The sequence below is a fragment of the Halichoeres trimaculatus genome, unplaced genomic scaffold (genome assembly GCF_033239565.1).
Source record: "Halichoeres trimaculatus isolate MK-OKI-2021-1 unplaced genomic scaffold, fHalTri1.1 fHalTri1_scaffold_5, whole genome shotgun sequence".
NCBI classification, from domain to species: domain Eukaryota; kingdom Metazoa; phylum Chordata; class Actinopteri; order Labriformes; family Labridae; genus Halichoeres; species Halichoeres trimaculatus.
Genome location: NW_027437183.1, coordinates 15,154,247 through 15,172,500, shown reverse-complemented (window position 1 = coordinate 15,172,500; position 18,254 = coordinate 15,154,247). Strand labels below are relative to the sequence as shown.

The 18,254-nt window shown below is 40.7% G+C and overlaps 1 protein-coding gene across 2 annotated transcripts in view; it reads left to right on the top strand.

The window, feature by feature from the left end:
* The window catches only part of mapk4 (mitogen-activated protein kinase 4), a 19,703-nt gene extending 1,585 nt beyond the window's left edge, over positions 1 to 18,118 (top strand). For both annotated transcript variants that reach the window (XM_074670153.1, XM_074670154.1), the window contains exons 2-9: positions 140 to 1,714; positions 2,200 to 2,375; positions 10,216 to 10,360; positions 11,754 to 11,836; positions 12,068 to 12,146; positions 12,701 to 12,920; positions 13,592 to 13,757; positions 14,222 to 18,118. In XM_074670153.1, the coding sequence (XP_074526254.1) occupies positions 1,348 to 1,714; positions 2,200 to 2,375; positions 10,216 to 10,360; positions 11,754 to 11,836; positions 12,068 to 12,146; positions 12,701 to 12,920; positions 13,592 to 13,757; positions 14,222 to 15,175 (2,190 nt within the window). In that variant the 5' untranslated portion in view covers positions 140 to 1,347 and the 3' untranslated portion in view covers positions 15,176 to 18,118. The remainder of the gene's footprint in view (positions 1 to 139; positions 1,715 to 2,199; positions 2,376 to 10,215; positions 10,361 to 11,753; positions 11,837 to 12,067; positions 12,147 to 12,700; positions 12,921 to 13,591; positions 13,758 to 14,221) is intronic.
* The last annotated feature ends 136 nt before the right edge of the window (positions 18,119 to 18,254 follow it).

The following is an 18,254-nucleotide window of genomic DNA, read 5'->3' as shown; positions in this document are numbered from 1 at the left end:
ACTCTCTTGTGACAGTGCCCCTCTTAACTCACTGGCTCTGTTGCTATCTTCCCTGTGCTTCCCATCCCCTCTTTTCTTCCCCAGTATCAGCAACTGATGAGTGGAGCGACACAGCTAATAGCACTATCTTTTTCCACAGTGACCATTGCCTGATGCTGAAATCCCTACATTCATGAGACCGCAACAGGAAGCAGATTAACAGAGGGATTAAACTCGCGCTCATACACACAGAGAGAGGAGCACGGTCCGGGATTTGTCCGCTGTCCAACTGTGGATCTTGCTCTGAATGAATTTGTCCGACTGACTGATTGAGACTCTCTCTGGTATCATGGAAGAAGAGGAGGAGCCTACAGCTTCATTGAATTTAAACTCACATAACCCCACCTCCTCCTCTTCCTCCTCTTTGGGTTTGCTATCGAAGGCTTGGACTGGTCGATGAGGATTACAGTCTTATGACAAACACAGCTGAGCGTGCAGAGAATGAGAGAGGGGAGCGCAGAGCCCAGCACCCTTCTGCCTGCCTGCTGCTGCTGCTGTCCCATGATGCATCTACCCATGTAAGAGCAGGATCAGCCACACAGAGGGCTGTTTCTATGGATACCCCTGCCCTGGGTAGTATTAATAAGACTCACTGATGTTCTGACTTTCTATGCGTGAAGAGGATACAGTGAAAGATCAGAGGAGCATTCCTGCTGCAGCTGAACACATCCTCAGAAAACATCAATGGATCAGAGAGAAATCATGAAGTGTAAAGAGGAGGAGTTTGAAGGAAAAATCTCCTTTTCTTAAATGTATTAGATGGATTACTAAATCATTAACTGCAGCAACAAAGACCTCTAACATGTTCATTTTTTCTCACATAAGTTGCTTCTTTCTCTGGCAGTCTTTGTCCCAAACAGCTCAGTTGCAGTGTTCAGGAGCACATTAACTTTCTGCTGCTTCAGTGTAAGGATGATTCAATCAAGCTCTGCCCACACAGAAAGAGAAGAGGGGGAGAACATGGTGCACAAAGAAACTTCTAATGCCTGAAGGAAATAACTCCTTCTCTAACCTGCCTGAAGTCCGGAGCACAGTTTGAGAGTCTGGGCCCAAGTTCTGCATAAAATAATCTGTACTTGAACTTTTTACAGGCCCCCACAACTGCCAACCACTTGTATTAGTTGCTATAATGAATTGAGATCAACATGGCAACAGAAATCTTCATTCACCAGCTACGTAGAGAGAAACAGGCCTCCAGTTAAGGTTTTCCTGATACCAGCACAATCAAAACAAGACTCTTAAAACTCAGTATTTAAGGGGTCCATCAGTCTCAAGGAATCTACTTTCAGTCCTCCAGAGAGATCTTCCATGGCCAGACACAGCACCCCCTTCTTCCCCCATGGCTTTGACCTGGGCGGCCACTTTGTTGACCTCCAACCTCTGGGTATGGGAGTCACAGGGCTTGTGCTCTCAGCCTTGGACCAGCGCACTGGGCAGCGAGTGGCAATTAAAAAGCTGTTGATGCGTGACGCTGTGACAGTGAAACACGCCCTGCGGGAGGTTAAAATCACACACCGGCTGCACCATGAGAATGTGGTGAGGGTACATGAGGTATTGGCACCATACGGACGACCCCTACCCAGAGACCCGACCCAGCTGAGTGCCTTGTACATCGTCCAGGAGTGCATGGAGACTGACCTGGCTCGGCTACTAGAACAAGGACCATTACAGACGGGTATGAGAAACAAGAGCTCCAGATATAACTAGAAGTATTTGTTTCTTTCATTTCTGACACTTTGAGTCATAAAATTTTATTGTAATGAGTTATTTTTGCTGCACTGCTAGCTGTGTTTACATTGTGATTCACTGGATTAAGTAACCATCCACAGAGACCCCATCCACAGTTCTCCCTTTGCAAAATCACATTACCTTCTTACTTTCGTGCTTATGAGTGTTTGTTTTTATTCTCATGAACATGGTGATTGCTAATTCTTTTCTTTGTTTTGGAGACAGTTAAGTAACAAAAAGTTAATGTGAATTCTATCAGATGTGTGCATATGATGATGTGACTGCTGATAGTTTTAATAAGGGCCAAAAAACATATTTAATGCAGGTTTTTGCTCCTCGCTGAATAATGATGAAGCACTTTTACAGTAATTACAGGAGTGAGAACATAAGCAGCAGGATGTATCCTGATATCTGTCGTTTGACTTTGAACAGGTCACGCCACTCTGCTGTTCTACCAGCTGCTGCGGGGACTAAAGTTCATCCACTCAGCCAACGTCCTGCACAGAGACCTGAAGCCCGCCAACGTATTTATCAACACTGACCAACTGTTGCTGAAGATCGGGGACTTTGGGCTGGCCAGGATAGTTGACCCTCACTACTCTCATAAGGTGAGAAAGCTGTGCAAATGCAAAACTAGTGTTATCTCTCACTTTTTTAGTCTTACAGAGGCTTTATGCTACAAAGCAAAATCACATTCTGTACATACTCTCCAGCATTTAATGGATTAAAAATCCATGCAAACACGGTTTTACTTCAGGCTCTGAGATTATCTTATAAATGCACATCTGCGAGGGAAGTATTTGAGACTGCTGATGATGACATAAACATTAAAGCATGAAAAATCAGCATCACTTGCACAAACATTTCAGCTTCACTCTAATTACTTACTTACTGATGTTTTTGGGGGCATGTAAGTTTTGCAGATGCCTGTGATCATTACTCTCTGTAGGCTACTGTTGCTCACTTACAAATTATATATTAATTTCATAATCCATAATCTTCAGAGAACATCCAACATAAAAGTCCAATCCCGGTTCACATTGGCAGCTCTGATTTAGCCTTTGATTACTGCTCTACAGAGATTAATCAAACCATAAATATTCAAGTCAGCAGAGTAGAGGAGGATTTTTCTCTCTGCTCATTGCTCTGAGTCAGCGTAGGCTGCTCTGCTGTTGATGGATGAATCTAGAGAGAGTTTTGTAATATTGAACATTATCTCTGCTCCCTCCCTTTGAGGTAGGGCTGTTATCAGCGGCTCTTCGAGCCACAACCCTGTGTGGTTAGCAGACAGCAGAGCACAACCCCTTGTCTCACTGTGATAATGGATACACTGTATGCTCGGATGCTGAAGAACAGTCCTGTGTTACAGCAGTAGGTCTGTGAAAATATTGTGTGCTTCAAAAATGAAGCAGCACTTGATATGAAATCTTGAAAATCTCCAATTTTTATGTGATTTTGACTAACATCAACAGGGGTTTCAAAATTTCAAAACCGTAGATTAGGGGCGACTAAACTTCTGCTGCTACCGAAGAATACCCAACCATCTTTGTTTTTCTGATAGACATCTCCTGTTACATGTTGTGAAATAGTTGTGCTTATTTATCCTGAATTTCATCAAAAATGTTCAAGACATCCTTATCAAAGTAGCCCTAGTCAGACAGCAGCACAAAAAAGTTTCATCCAAAAGCTCCAATGAGGAATTCTCACCTGAAGAATGAAACAATTAAATTCACTAATTATCTCTTTGTGGCCTAAAACAGGAGACAGACCATTAGTGCTGATACTGATCACTTTTGTACAGTAACTTTAACACCCATTGCATCCCTGGAGGATTCAGACTTTGACTCTCCAACTGATGGTTCACAAAGTTGTTGTAAAGGTTTGTAACCAGTTGTTTTGGATTGGACCCGAAAGCAGATACTGGAGGCAGATAAAGCAGGTTAAGTGAATTTATTATTAGAGGGAAGAAGGGTTGAGGAGAGGAGTCCGGGGTCCGTGGTGTGGGAGGGAAACCTGAGCTGAGATGCGGGTAGAAGGCTTGAGGCCCGAGGTGGATGCTGGTGAGTGACTGGGTGTGAGAGGATGGCAGCGTGGCAGAGATTGGACCTCCTAAGTTCATCCCTCAAAAGTAAACATCTGTGTCAGTGAACATGTCAGTGCATCAGAATGTCAAGTCCTCATGTCATTGTGTACGGATTGGACAGTCAAATTGCTTAGTCATGTTGTTAATATAAGTTTACTCTGGAAGGATGTTCCGATGTAAACTATGCCTAAAATTTTGATGACAGTTGTTGTAAATTGTAAGTTACATCTTAGTGTGTGGGGGGATTGATTGCAAGAGACTGGACAAAATTTCACATTTTCACCTTCACTGTTTGTGCTGTAATTTGTTGACTGACCCCATCATTGTGATAAACATAGGAAAGTCTCTTTTGGGAAAAATATACATGCAGTGCTGTGGAAATTGCAGCACAGTGCAGTCTTCCTACACCTCCTTATATTCCTGTATGCTGGGCCACAAATCCTCATCCACATCACAACAAAGATCTGTCCACAAAAAAATCTGAATGAGTGAGGACACAGTTGTTTTCCCAACTTTTGGCTGCATCTTTCAACCAACCTCAGCCATCGTAAGCTTATGAGCGTGAACATGGTCCACAGGTGTGATAGATCTCTACTGTCCTTTTACAGGAAATTTGTTGCCACTGTCTGTACAGAGGAAAGTACACATACTTGCCAGTTGATGATTCATGAGATAAAACTTTGAGCTATTTCAGAAAACTGGTTGATCATTGGTCGATCTGATGCATCACATATTTCCATTTGTTAGAGAAAGTCAAGCTTGTCCAGGGAGCAATTTACCAACCCAGACAGATTTAGACAAAAAGTCTAATAGGGATGTGTGGAAAGATGCTTGACATATTATGATAACTTGTTCGACCGTTTTGCATGTAAAGACTAATTGGATGAACTAATGACTAAATGTTGTGGGTGGTGAGACTTTTCAACAGAGACCCATGATAACCCATTTTGACGCAAAGATGTGAAGATTGAACAAGTAGTTTTGAGAATTTCAATTCTGATCTGAGAAATGAATCAAAGCAACTGAGAAAAACTGTAAAACAATTCCTGTAAACATCCATGATACACAGTAAGTGCTAAAAGAAATCCATAACTCATTTTAATGTAATCCTAATTAACTTAAAATGACAAGAGTTGTTCTTAATAAAGAATGCATTCTTTAGTATCATTATTTTATTTATCATTTTTTATCAACATAGAGTAAAGATATAAAAACTTTATGCCTTTAAGCATCTATGTCCATACGGGGCGCCAAAAGTTTCCTACTAGAGCTTTAAAGAATAAACAACAGGTTATAAGCAGAAGTTACATCAATAATCAATTCTTTGCCTTTGGCACTGATTGGTAGAAGAATCTTTAATCATGTCATGAAATTCTGCTAGGCCGGTAAGAAACTCAAGGGGCTTTGTGTCATTCATCTCTCACCTCGTTCCTTCACTTATTTCCTCTCCCTACCAGAAACTTTCATGTGTTAAAAATCTTTCTGTCAAACCTTGTTTTAAGTTCTGTGCTAATCAAACCTGTGATTACCTCCTCTATTGTATATGAAGGCTTCTGAGAGATGAATGTAACAATTTACTGCCCCATTGTGCTGCTCTATTATGCATGAAGATCCCACAGCATTACTGTAACACTAGCAGGGCAGGATGTGTGTGTGTGTGTGTGTGTGTGTGTGTGTGTGTGTGTGTGTGTGTGTGTGTGTGTGTGTGTGTGTGTGTGTGTGTGTGTGTGTGTGTGTGTGTATGTGTATGTGTGTGGACCTGTGCATGTGGAGAGGAGCTCTGGTGAAAGGCGATCTTTGTCAGCTCAGAACACGGGACCGGGGATCAGCTGGGTGCAGACACAGGAGGTGCGTTAGGAGGGGGTGGCGAGGGGGAGACAGAGAACAGATGAGGAGTACAAAAAGGAGGGTGGAAGAAGTGGAGGGGAAAGGAACAAAGGCAAAGGAAGGGATAAAAGAAGGAAAGTGAATGAGAGTACAAATGAGAATAAGAAAAGGAGAGGGAGGAAAGATTTAAAAGTGGAAGAGGGAGCGATGTCTGGGTCAGGCTGGACAGAAGAAACAAGGTTGATGTCTTTCTTGATATGTTATGTTACTATCTCTTCTCTTCTACCTTTTTTGTGCTCTCACACAGAGTATCTTCAGAGTGTACTATCTGTCAGAGAACACAATGTTCATCTCATGCACTGACATGGATGGATGGATGGATGGATGGATGGATGGATGGATGGATGGATGGATGGATGGATGGATGGATGGATGGATGGATGGATGGATAGATAGATAGATAGATAGATAGATAGATAGATAGATAGATAGATAGATAGATAGATAGATAGATAGATAGATAGATAGATAGATAGATAGATAGATAGATAGATTATACATATTTTATCCCATTTTTTGCATCATGCATGTCATGTGGTAGCATTGTTGATTTATTGTATAATAAATGCCACAGTAAAGTCTGCATTGAGTTGCCACAGATTATGTTTTCCCTCTTCTGGTGCTGCAGTATCAGTCTCTTCATTTCACAGAGTCTCTGCTGCTTTGATAACAGGGGCTGCATTAATAACCAATAGGAGTGCTGGCTGCACGTCACACTCCTACACTTTCAACTGACTGCTGATAGTTGATCGTCTGTCCCAGCCTGTGTGTGTGTGTGTGTGTGTGTGTGTGTGTGTGTGTGTGTGTGTGTGTGTGTGTGTGTGTGTGTGTGTGTGTGTGTGCTAGACTGCAGAACATCAGTTTCTCATTGTAAATTTACATAAAACTGTATTAACAGGGTTGTTTGTGCGCATATGTGTGTGTGTGTGTGTGTGTGTGTGTGTGTGTGTGTGTGTGTGTGTGTGTGTGTGTGTGTGTGTGTGTGTGTGTGTGTGTGTGTGTATGTGTGTGCGTGTGTGTTTGTAAGATGATGCTGTGCTGTTTGCAGTGTTGACACTGAAGCAGATGCCTGCAGTGAATGTGCTAGCATCATCTCTCTTATTTAATAATGCAGAGCCAAAGAGCTGTTTTTTCCTACATTCTGTGGTAATGGATGGTGGGCTGTACTCAATTCTGCTGTGATGGAAATGTTCAGGGCTACAAAGTGACATGTAAGTTACATGTACCTTCATGTCATTATGTCATAGTAACTGAGATCTTTTGTTTTCTCTCTTGAGAAGTTTTTACAATCAGTTACTAAAATGTTATGAACTGAATGACAGCAAGCTGATACAAAAATCTATCTACACTGCTAAAACACTCAAATCTTAACTGAATCCATCTCAGTCTATGGGTGGGAGAAAAAAATCAAAAATCGATATCAGAGTTTTTTGTTTAAAAATATCAAAATCAGGATTCCTTTTCAAAAAAATCTTTTTTTTGGTTTTTTGAAATTCAAATACTTCATTTTAGTCTTTATCTATTAACTGGATTGGAAAAAAGTTGCCACTTTTCTCCAGCAGAGGGGGAAATGTTTCTTTCTGACTCTAGTGATGCACATTTTATCAGAAGATATGGCTCCTGATATAGCCTGTAGACATTATCATCATAATTTAATTTTTCACATGGTCTGGTGTTAAAAAAAACACCTCAAAATGTAAACATTGAAGAATCGCAATTTAAATTGAAGCAGCACCCCAAAAATCGTAATACAATCGAATCGCAAAAATTGCATATCGTCGTTGTCAAAATATCTTATTACACTTCATTTAAATGACAGGTCCAAATTTAAATTGTGTATCATATAAGTTATAAATGTCAAATAAGTTGTTTGAAAAAAGCATTACATTTGTTTTAAGTAACTTATTAAGACATTTTTCTTTTTTTACTCATTACTATCAGTTAAATCCTTATTTGACACATAATAACAAGTATCTCTGACTTAAATGTGCAGACACCATCTATTTAGTACAATCCTGACAGAAAATGCTGCAAAAATATTAGGTCACTTCACTCCGGATAGATGCAGAGTCAAAATTGCTTTACACATTATTTCTGTTGAATTACAACAACTAGTTTGGGAATATGTGCATCATTTGTGGTGCATATTTTAATCCTTGCACCTCCAGCACCATGGGTAAGTAACTACCCAGTACTCCATTCAAAAAGTACTTTTTAAATAAAGATAAATATAATAATATATAATTATTTAGTTGTCATGTTGGACCTTGAATAAAACTAGCCTCAGTTTTATGTCTAATTTACTGTATATTGCTCTTAAACAGAAGCCGTGCATCACATTAGATCTTGATCAGGTTTTTATTGTGTAATTTTTGGCAGCAACATATTCAAGTTTGGATTTTTATTTCTCACCTCTTCAAAGAAATCCCTCCTACATCTCCTTCCACATCATGGTCTATTTTTTATTTCAGCATTTTCACAGCACACTCTGACACTGCATCAATACATGGATGTTTGTGGAGCCGTCTAAATGTGCTCCTCTGACTGCACCCACCAACATTTACTTGAGAGGAGAGAAAAGGAAACCAGAAAACACAAACAACAATAGGTGTGATGATGTTTCCAGACGACACCACAAGGAAGAGGAAGAGGGGAAAAGTCCTCCTTTTTTTTCAGAGTCTGCGGCTGAATGCCGTCTGCTGAGGCGGCGCTGAATCTGCTCAAAAATTATTCATGACCAGGATGGAGGACAGAGAGAAGAGGAGAGGAAAGGTGAACAAGAAGGGGGAATAAGAAGGAAAAGATACAGAAGGAGAAGACAGGTGGAACTATAGCTGGAGAAAAGAGAAGGAGGGATGAAAAAGGTGTGAAGGGAGGTGAAGCAAGCATGGTGGTGGAAAGACAGATGGGGTGAAGCGTGAAGAAAAGAAGAGAGGAGAGGCAAAGGAGACAGTCCTGGCTGCGGATGTTGACGGAAAGAAACAGTGAGGTGAAGGGATTGAGGGAATGCATGAAGGGGGAGATGGGAGATGATGAAAGGAGGGAAAAGGTTGTGGGTTAAGAAGAGGAAGGAGAAACAGGAAGTTGTTTAACATGTTTTTTCCCGCTCAGTTTAATATTGAATTCAGTAAAGAGAGACCAGCAGGTGTAAGACGAGGTGAGTCACATCACTCTATCAGTGGGTACTCAGCTTCAGTTTCTGCTCCGTCATCTGCTGGCACTCAGAGGAGAACAGGGAGGCCATGGAGAGGAGAGAGGGCAGCGTGTACGGTGCAGTGAGGGCAGAGAGGCTGCACTAATTCAGTGTAACAGAAGAAACCTGCTATTTTGCAATTTCAGAACCATTTCATCCGAGCTGACTTCTATGTGAGGGCACAGAGCTGGAAGTGGGAACTTTGCTGTGGGAGGCCAACAATGAATAAAGGCAATGAGTCATGTCCTGAACCTGTTGATCGACAGAATCCAAGGCATTTTTTTTTTTTTTTTAAATAAAAGAGCTTGTGTTAACACTGGTGTGACAGGTGATGAAATACAAATTAAATGGTGTCAAAAAGATCAGAGAGCTTTCCTAACCTCCATTTGGAGTGTGAAAACTCATCTGCATCACTGTGAAACGTACGCTGTCTACATGGAATAAGCCTGGATGGAGTAATTCTGCAGAAATAACAGATATAAAGGGACAAGGAGGCCTCTATCAACCATAAAATTTTAGATGCTATTTAGACAAAAAAGGACTTCTTAAGTCTCCCTGTGAGGCAATTTACAGAAGTCAAATGGCAGTTCATTGAAACAGTCTAAAGCCATCTAATGTCATAGCTGTGAAGGAGGTCAAGAGGCTCAGTTAGACATGCCTTAGGAGAGACACCAGGCCAGGTACAGAAAGGTTATGAAGTGAGTGCAGAGAGTGAGAGATTGAGTGTCATTTAAAGTTGAAGGTGCACCAAAAACAGCAGCAGAAAAAGAAACATCTCATTATAAATACATGTAGCTTGTATGGTAATAAGCTTGGCCGGAGCTCATTTCCATGCACAGTGTCTTCAGTGTTATTGTCAGGGATCTACATTTACAAAAGTAAAAACAGAACAAAGCTTCATACAAGCAGCCCTGACAAAGAGGATGTGTGTTGTTACAGAGCCGGGCATTAAAGACTCAGAGAAACTCTTCAGGTAGAGGTGTAGGGAAACATTTTCACTGCTCAGTTTTTCCAGAAGCCTCTTTCCATCTTTCCCGTAAATTACTGAGTGTTTGGTTGTAAATCAAAACGTCTCCTGTGGGCTGAGGGTCCTTTTTTAGTACCTCACAATGTTACTGATTTAACAGTGCTTTCAAAGTCAAACACACTGGAAGCTTTATTGTTATGATCCTGTTCACACTTCTGAAAGACAAACCAGATAACAAGCCTATTCATTGCACCGTTTTCTGTAATAGTAGCACAATGTAAATTCTTCAGTCTTCACCTCTTTCTCCTTCTGCTCCAGGGCTATCTGTCAGAGGGTCTGGTGACTAAATGGTACTGTTCCCCCCGTCTGCTCCTGTCCCCCAACAACTACACTAAGGCTATCGACATGTGGGCTGCTGGCTGCATCCTGGCAGAGATGCTTACAGGGCGTATGCTGTTTGCAGGTACACCTCTGTCTTTTATACTCTCTTTGTTGAAATCACATCATCCTTGTACAGCAGGAACTCGTGATTATCAAAGTGATGATATAATAAAACGTGATCACATCATTTGTATTCAGCAGAAACATCTTGTTACAAAAAATCCTGCAGTATCTTCCTCAGAAATTTGTTTTCATAGAACTGGCAGTTTCACCATTCATTAGCTGGCATATCTGCAAATTTGATTTGGCACCCAAAAAGGACATTTTTAATATATGCAAAATGATTCAAATGAAATTTATCTTGCAGGTTATGCTGAATTAAAGATTTACATGCAATTTTTTGAAAAATGAACCAAGTACTCTTGCATAGACACGTCTGGAAACAGGCCTCTGAGTAGCCAAATGTTTCGTTTAATGGCATTAATAACGTGAATTGTGTTATTATGTTAATTTCTGTCCAGCAGAGATGCAAAACAAGTGCTCTGAGTCTCCCTTACAAGGTGACATCATCTGAAAGCTGAGGAGAGTCTTTCTTCGCAGTGTCCTCCTCCAAAGATCCTCTATTCTCTTTCTGCAGGCTACTTCTTTGCCTGACCAGAATAACAATGATGATAGAGAAAATCTTGCTGTCTGAAGCTGATGTAGCTCCCTCTGATAGGCCTTATTTGACCTCCACCAGCCCTCTACACCACAGGAGACATGAGAGACACGATGCTGTAAACTCACAGCGTCATCCGTCCCCCTGTGGTTTTATCTGTGCCAGACTTTCACACATCAGCTTTTAGAGATGCTTGTCTTGCTTTTCCCTCAGCAGCTTAAGTTTACATGGTGCAATATGTTTTTGTTTACTGAAGTGGGAGCAATTTACTCCGTCCAAACACACTCAAGTTACTGCTCCTCTCTTTGCTGAATATGATAATCTAGCGCCCTCTGCTGATCGTTTATGGAATAATCATAAAAGACAGTTCTTGACTGAAAAAGCTGCACTACCCTAATCCAAATAAGATTTTTAATTCTTGGAAATAGTTGGAATAAAAAAATGCCAATATATGATCAAGATATACACACAATCTTTACAAATGCTGCCCAACATTCCTTCTTTATTAAGGGTATATTCAATCCTACTTAGTCAGAACAACAATAACAGGGAGTAAAGATGCAAAAAAAAAAATTCAGACTATATTATTCTAGTCTCCCCACATTTTGCAGCTAGAAAACCTGTAATAGTTCACTGCAGAGTGGTCCTATTAGCAGAGTTTTTGAGCCCTCTTAACCCTGCCATTTCTTTCACCTGACAGCTCAAACCTCTCTGGTATTCCTGTGTGACTCTAATTGGTCATCTTTCCCTCTGCTTATGTAACCCACCGCCCTGCCAATCCCCTGCTTGTCTCTGATTGGCCGGTCTCCTCTCCCAGGAGCCCATGAGCTGGAGCAGATGCAGCTGATTCTGAACACAGTGCCTGTGCTGAGAGACGAGGACCGACAGGACCTGCTACAGGTGACGCTTCAGTGGCTGCAGCTCCTCATATGTCCGTTTAAATATGTAGCAGGGTGTCGTTGTCATGTTCTGTTTGCCGCTTTAGACTTGAGAAGTGCAGGGAAGGTTAAACGCATACAAAACCACTTCCAACAAGGGCCCTGCCTGTCTGTCTCCTGTTTTAACCACAATTTCATTTAAAACAGAAATTCAATTGAGTCCATGTTTAACCTCCCCGTTATCCTCTCCCAGGTGATGCCTTCATACGTCAGTCATGGGTGGAGAGTCAAGAAGCCTTTTTCGGAGTTGCTGCCTGAAGTGGATGCTCAAGGTGAGCAGAGGGAAAAGAGTTGATGGGAGAAGAGGAAGGTCATACAGTACAAAAAAAGGGGACAGTTGAAATCAAGTTACCATTTTCACAAAGTGGCTTTTTTCTATGGTATGTAACTCTGGCTGGGATAGATAAATAGTGGCATTCCCTATTTTTAGGTTTGTAAATCATTTAGACATAAACAAATAATTTCACCACTGTCAAAATCATTAGCCACAGCCTTATAAAGTAAAAAGAATGTTTATAGTTTATATAAAAGATAATGGAGCAGAATATAGATATGTATGTATTTGTATTCTTAAATGCACTGATGCATGGTAAATATTTTGTTTCTCTTCAGCTGTGATATCACACAAAGGAAAAAATGGCTGAAGAAAAAACTTTAAAAAATATATAATTTTGAATAAATTTAAAGAAATGAGGTTCTCTGTGTAGAGATGGTTGAGGTTTAACAACCATGATTCAGCCCAATGAGGGATTCAATGAGGGAAATCAAATAGAAAGTTTTAAAGAGAAATACATTAATGTACAGTAAATCTTTGTTATTTCTTTAGCTGTGGACTTCCTGGAGCGCATCTTGACCTTTAACCCCATGGATCGTCTGACAGCTGAAGCAGCACTGGCACATCCCTTCCTCCTGCAGTACTCCTGTCCAGAGGATGAGCCCACCTCATCTCACCCTTTCCGCATCGAGGACGAGCTGGCGGATAGCCTCATCACTGAGCAGAGCCTCAGTAATAGCAACAGCCAGGCCTCTAGCATACAGTGGGAGAGGCGAGTACATTCAGGGTTTTAACACTGATGATGAGGAGTCAGGATCCTTTTCTACATGCTTACTTAATCAGAATTTCTTGGTTTGAAAATTTGTCCTGAGTGTTTTGGATTGTGTAGTCTTCCAATGGTACCATCAGCATACAGAGGGTGAGATAGATTTCCCTGTACTTTAACCAGAGGCCACTTGTAGCTCAGAGTAGTGCTCTTATTAATGCAAAACTACAATTTTATGTCTTTATTTCTTTTTCTTTTTTTATGTCTTTCTAATTTCTCATTTTGACTTTTAAATGTTTAAGAGAAGGTATCAAGTGCTTTACTTGTTCTCAAAAGAATCTGAGAGTGCAAATTGATTCAACCTCTCACATAGAAAATGATTTATGGCTCAAAATTGCTAATGCTAATATTATAAAATTTGACTGCATTATCTCATAATGTGATACAGCAACCATTTGCCTAAAGAATGAATTTTGGCTATGTAATGGCTGTGTTTTTTACTTAACTACAGAGTTAGATCATTTCATGTTAGGACTGTTATTCCCTTTTGGCAGGTTGAAATAAAGAAAAAGAATATCGTGATACAAGATTCCCATTTCAGATAGATATACTCTACCAACGATCTCTGCACTTTTGTAATAAGTCTAATGAAATACCTAATCTCTGCCTTCTCACAGGTATGAGAATAGTTTATCAACAGATGTGTCCTGGCAACAGTCCAGTGGGAGGTGTCACTGCATGCCTCCTGACCGTGTCACCTCTGACCTTGGAGACACCACGGAGGAGGAGGAGGTGCAGAGAGACCCCCGAGCCAGCTCCGCCTCCCTGTTAGAGGAAGCCCAGGTTGGCTTTGTTTTGTCATTTTTCCCAGTGGTCATAGTAAGAACTGGTAGTTAGAGGTGCCAATAAATCAGCTGATTCATGAGATATTTGTTGTCTTAGTTCCAAAGAAGTGAAACTCTAAGTGATGGTGGTTTTGAAATATTTCCTCTGTCTTTTATCCTTTATTTATTTTGTATTAATAGTAGATCTTTCTGTTTGACACCCTTACCGCTTTTACCTCCATTCTCTGAACATTTATTTTCTCTCATCCTGCTCATGAAACTGTTTATGCAAAAATTACATATTCCTTGCATCATTCGAGCTGTTGGTACATGTTGTAAATGCACTTTGCTTGCTGAGGGTTTCTTCTTCATCTTAATGTTGTAACATTTTACTGAGGCACAAAATAGAATGAGTAAATTATGTTTAACTCATAAAACATCACTCTTTCTTCCTCATTTGTTATCCTTTCCAATCCCATGCAGGTTGATCCTCGGAAGTATTCCCACAGCAGCTCAGCTGAACGCTTCCTGGAAAACTCTCACTCCTCTCTGGACAGAGCCTGTGCGTTGGGTTATGGGGATCTGGACTGTGGACGCTCCTGTGACTACAAAGTGGGTTCTCCTTCCTATCTGGATAAAATCGCGTGGAGGGAGGGCAAGCCTCAGCACTACTCAGAGCCTAAGCTGATCCTGGATCTGTCTCACTGGAAGCGTAACACTCACAGCCTGCCTGTGCCTGTTGGTCCTATTGGTGGCAGTGTGGAGGACCTGGGGGAGCTTAACGGAGAGGAAGCAGAGCAAGAAGCGGAGGAGGGTACAGGGGATTTGTTTCAGGAGATTTCTCGGTGGGTGGAAAGTACCCAAAATCGTTTGCAGTCCCCCAGCCCCAGTCCTTCTTTGGAGCGAAACTCACCCTCCTGCTACACCTCCTCTCCTCCTCTTCCTCTTTCCCCAACTGACCTCCCAACCCCAGTTTTCCACTACACTGAGGTCCTGCGGCATCCATCAGCTGAATACAGCGAAAGAGCTCTAAGCCCACTTCCACCAGCCCTGTCCTCCTCTCTTCCTTCGCTTCTCCCTTCATCCCCTACTTCTCTCCTTCCTCCTCAGTCACCTCAAACAGGGTCTCCCCCCGTCTCACCTCTAAGTCCCCCCCCAGAAACTCAGCCCCTATCTTCAACTTCTTCTATCACTCAACCAGTAAACGATGACTGCTTGGAGCCTCTTCCTGTGAAGCAAAAAGACCGTCTGTTTGACCTGGATGTGTTCATATCACGGGCTCTCAAACTGTGCAGACAGAATAGAGAGAAAACTGATGGGAGGAAAGGAAAAGATGGAGGATGGAAGGAGGAAAGCAAACAGTCAAATATCAACAGAAAGGTGCCCAGACTCCCAGAGCACAGGACTCAACCACCACCACAGACACCCAACTCATGATGCAGAATGAAAATAAGTAGCATCCTCTAATCCTCTGAGTGGTGTCTGTGCTTAAACACCAGTTTGCTGCTTAAACAATCGACCTCAGTGTTGGCAGCAGTCGCCTTTTTGTTACTCATGCAACCACATGCTACATGCTGCGACCCAAATAAGAAATTCTGCAGCTCATATAAGGCAATAAGAGGTCAGAAAGCAGTTTGGTTAAACGCAAACATTTTACATGATACTTCGGAGAGTTAGTCTGAATATTAAGGATTGTGAGGTCTGTAGTTTGCTGTTTGTAAAGTTGGAGGAGGTACAAACTTTGATTTGTTAGCAGCTTACTATGAAACACAAGTGGAAAGGGTTGAACAGCTAACCAGACTTATACAGGCCATTTGCGAGATTCACATGGTAGCTGTGATGTCAATCCAGTGATGGGTGAGAAGCCTTTCAAAATGTCATACTGCTGTATTGAGCTGTTGGGATATTGTTAATTTACCAAATGTTGTAATTACAATAACATTTTTAATTGATTTACTCAGAAAGAGAAAAGGAATAAGTTCTGGCGGACACATGGAGCCATAGTTCCAGTCAAATAGTCTAATTTAAAACCAAATCAGACAACAGCTAGCACTAGCATTAAAGCCTGATTTCCTAGCTTATACTACATTAGCTCAGTGGTTACACACTTGCTATTTTGGCAAAGTCACTTTCTAACTAACATAACTACTATCCTTAAAGTGTCTAACACCACTATTAGTTGTTTTTTATGGGATCAACTATATGATACAACGAGGAGGACAATCCAGAAGTCTTATTTCTTCTTTGGCCCAAACACAATGTCCCTCCAGGTTTCACTTTGTATTGTTTCTTTTAGTTGTGGATCAGCTGAGAAGCATTTAAATGATGATTTAGAAGTAAGATTCACTTAACGCATCAAAGCTTCACAACATGAGCTCAGTAGAAAGCAGCTGCTGTGCAAGTAGCAGAATAACAGTAACGTATAGTGGACATTTGGTTTGTTGTGCGGTTGCCTTGAAGAGATCCTGTCATGTGTTGATCAATCAACATTTTTCAGAAATTTCAAGGACGCAGAAAGTCTTCCAATGGCAATGTCAACAGGCCTAAAAGTATCATAAGTATCATAATTTTTTTATGAGTTCCTCTGAATGTACTAACCCAAAAATACTCGGTCAACTAATGCTGTGACAAACACAGATTTGTTTTCTGTTGCTGTTTTCACGCCCGGTGACTTAATGAGCTCTGGCACTGCTACCTGCCTTGTAAACTTGTATAAAACTGTCCTATTTAGTTCTACAGTATACTTCCCAAGATTGTGTTAATAATATTCTTGTGTGGTCTTTGTTGAAGCTAGAGCATAATATTCTGTTTATTTGGAGTGAGTTATGTTTTGTTTAAATGTGGAATGCTCTGTTGCAATAATTTATGGTTATTCTAAATACTTACTGCTCTAGTTTGATCATAGTTTCATATCCCGTCTGCCTACCGCACCAAAGCAGGCCATCCTCTGCTGTACTCTTACTGAAAACGCACTATCCTCTTTGTAATATGAAAGCAGAAACATGTTACTAAGTTGCTAAGTTGAAAGTTAGCATCAGAAAACTTTTTTGCAAAAGACAGTAGCCTATATTTTGGAGAAAGAAGATTCAGCTTTTGTAGGAAATGATTTGTACTCAGAGCATGTAGCTTCTGCCCAACTACCGTAGTAATACATGGAACAGTTAGTAACCAAAACATGAATTTTTAAAAGCTTTTCTATCCAGTTTGTTAGACAGAAGTCGACCTTCAGAATGTTGTTTCCTCTGGTACCTGATGTCTCCCCTTCACGCTAACCAAATCAGCTTCCAGAGAGTTCTTATAAAGCTACAGCTATATTCTGTCAGCTGGGGCTTTATAATTTGTAACTAAAAGTCATCTGACATTCACTTTACATCTTTGAACTTAACTAACATTTGACTGGCTAGGGACAAATCTTTCATGCCCTCAAAACGTTTTCACTGCAAGTTTAAAACTTTGTGACTTTGAAAGCAAAGGAAGAATTAGGATCCAAAGTCAACACTGATTAATTCCATTTGTCCTAGGTACTTTCAAGCTGTTCAAAGTTAATGCTCAATTCTCATTTGTCAGAAAATATCAGCGCCATCACCTTAACTGCAGACAATAAACAGTAAACAGGTTTCAAGCAGATCATGGAAGCACAACATGAACAGCTGTAAGAGACAACTGCTACAGTACAGCAAAGCCAGGTATATTTCTTTTTTTTGCAGTAGACATGGAGCACATTTAGAGTCAATAGCACATTTAGAAATATAGATTTTCCTCAGAAACAACTGAAACTACAATAACATGGTAATCTGCATTAATATTGTAACCTGGGCTTGATTGCTGTACTATCTTATATAAGCATTTCAACATTTCATCATTTAATAGAGTGATATCTATCCTCTGATTAAAGTAGGGAAAAGCTTTGCTGCAGTGACTTTTCAACCTAACCAGAACTAATGATCACTTTTAGCTGTATATTGTTTCCTCTGCTCGTAATCTTTCTATGCCAGCAATACCATCAGTAACACGAGCAAACTGTAACATATGTTGTTCTGAGCAGACATTAATTCTTAAAGCGTGTGTGAAGCAATGTATAAAATGTGCCTCATTACACCTCGATGCTACCAGCTTGCTGAATGTAACATATTCTGTCCCATCTGCATGGCTTTCATGACTATTTGAATAACTTAAACTTTGTTGATTTGGTTATGTGTCACTTTGCTGAACAGTCATATCTCTGTGGGCTCTGATGTTTTTTGTACACATGCTGCAAAGAGGCCTCGGCTTTTCATTTTAGAACGGCTGTGAGGTTTTTAAATGCTCAATACTGACTGATAGTATCTCTTTTTGCAGTTTATGTTTATGTATTAATTAAAAAAAAGCCTTTAACTAAAACTTGGCCCGACCTGTCCTGTTATTTTGGCCTCATGTTAGTTGGCATGCAGAAAACGACATAAACCCTAAAAAGTAGACTAGACAAATTAAGGAGCTGTTTCCTTTTATTTACAGTACTTTCCCAAACCACATCCTT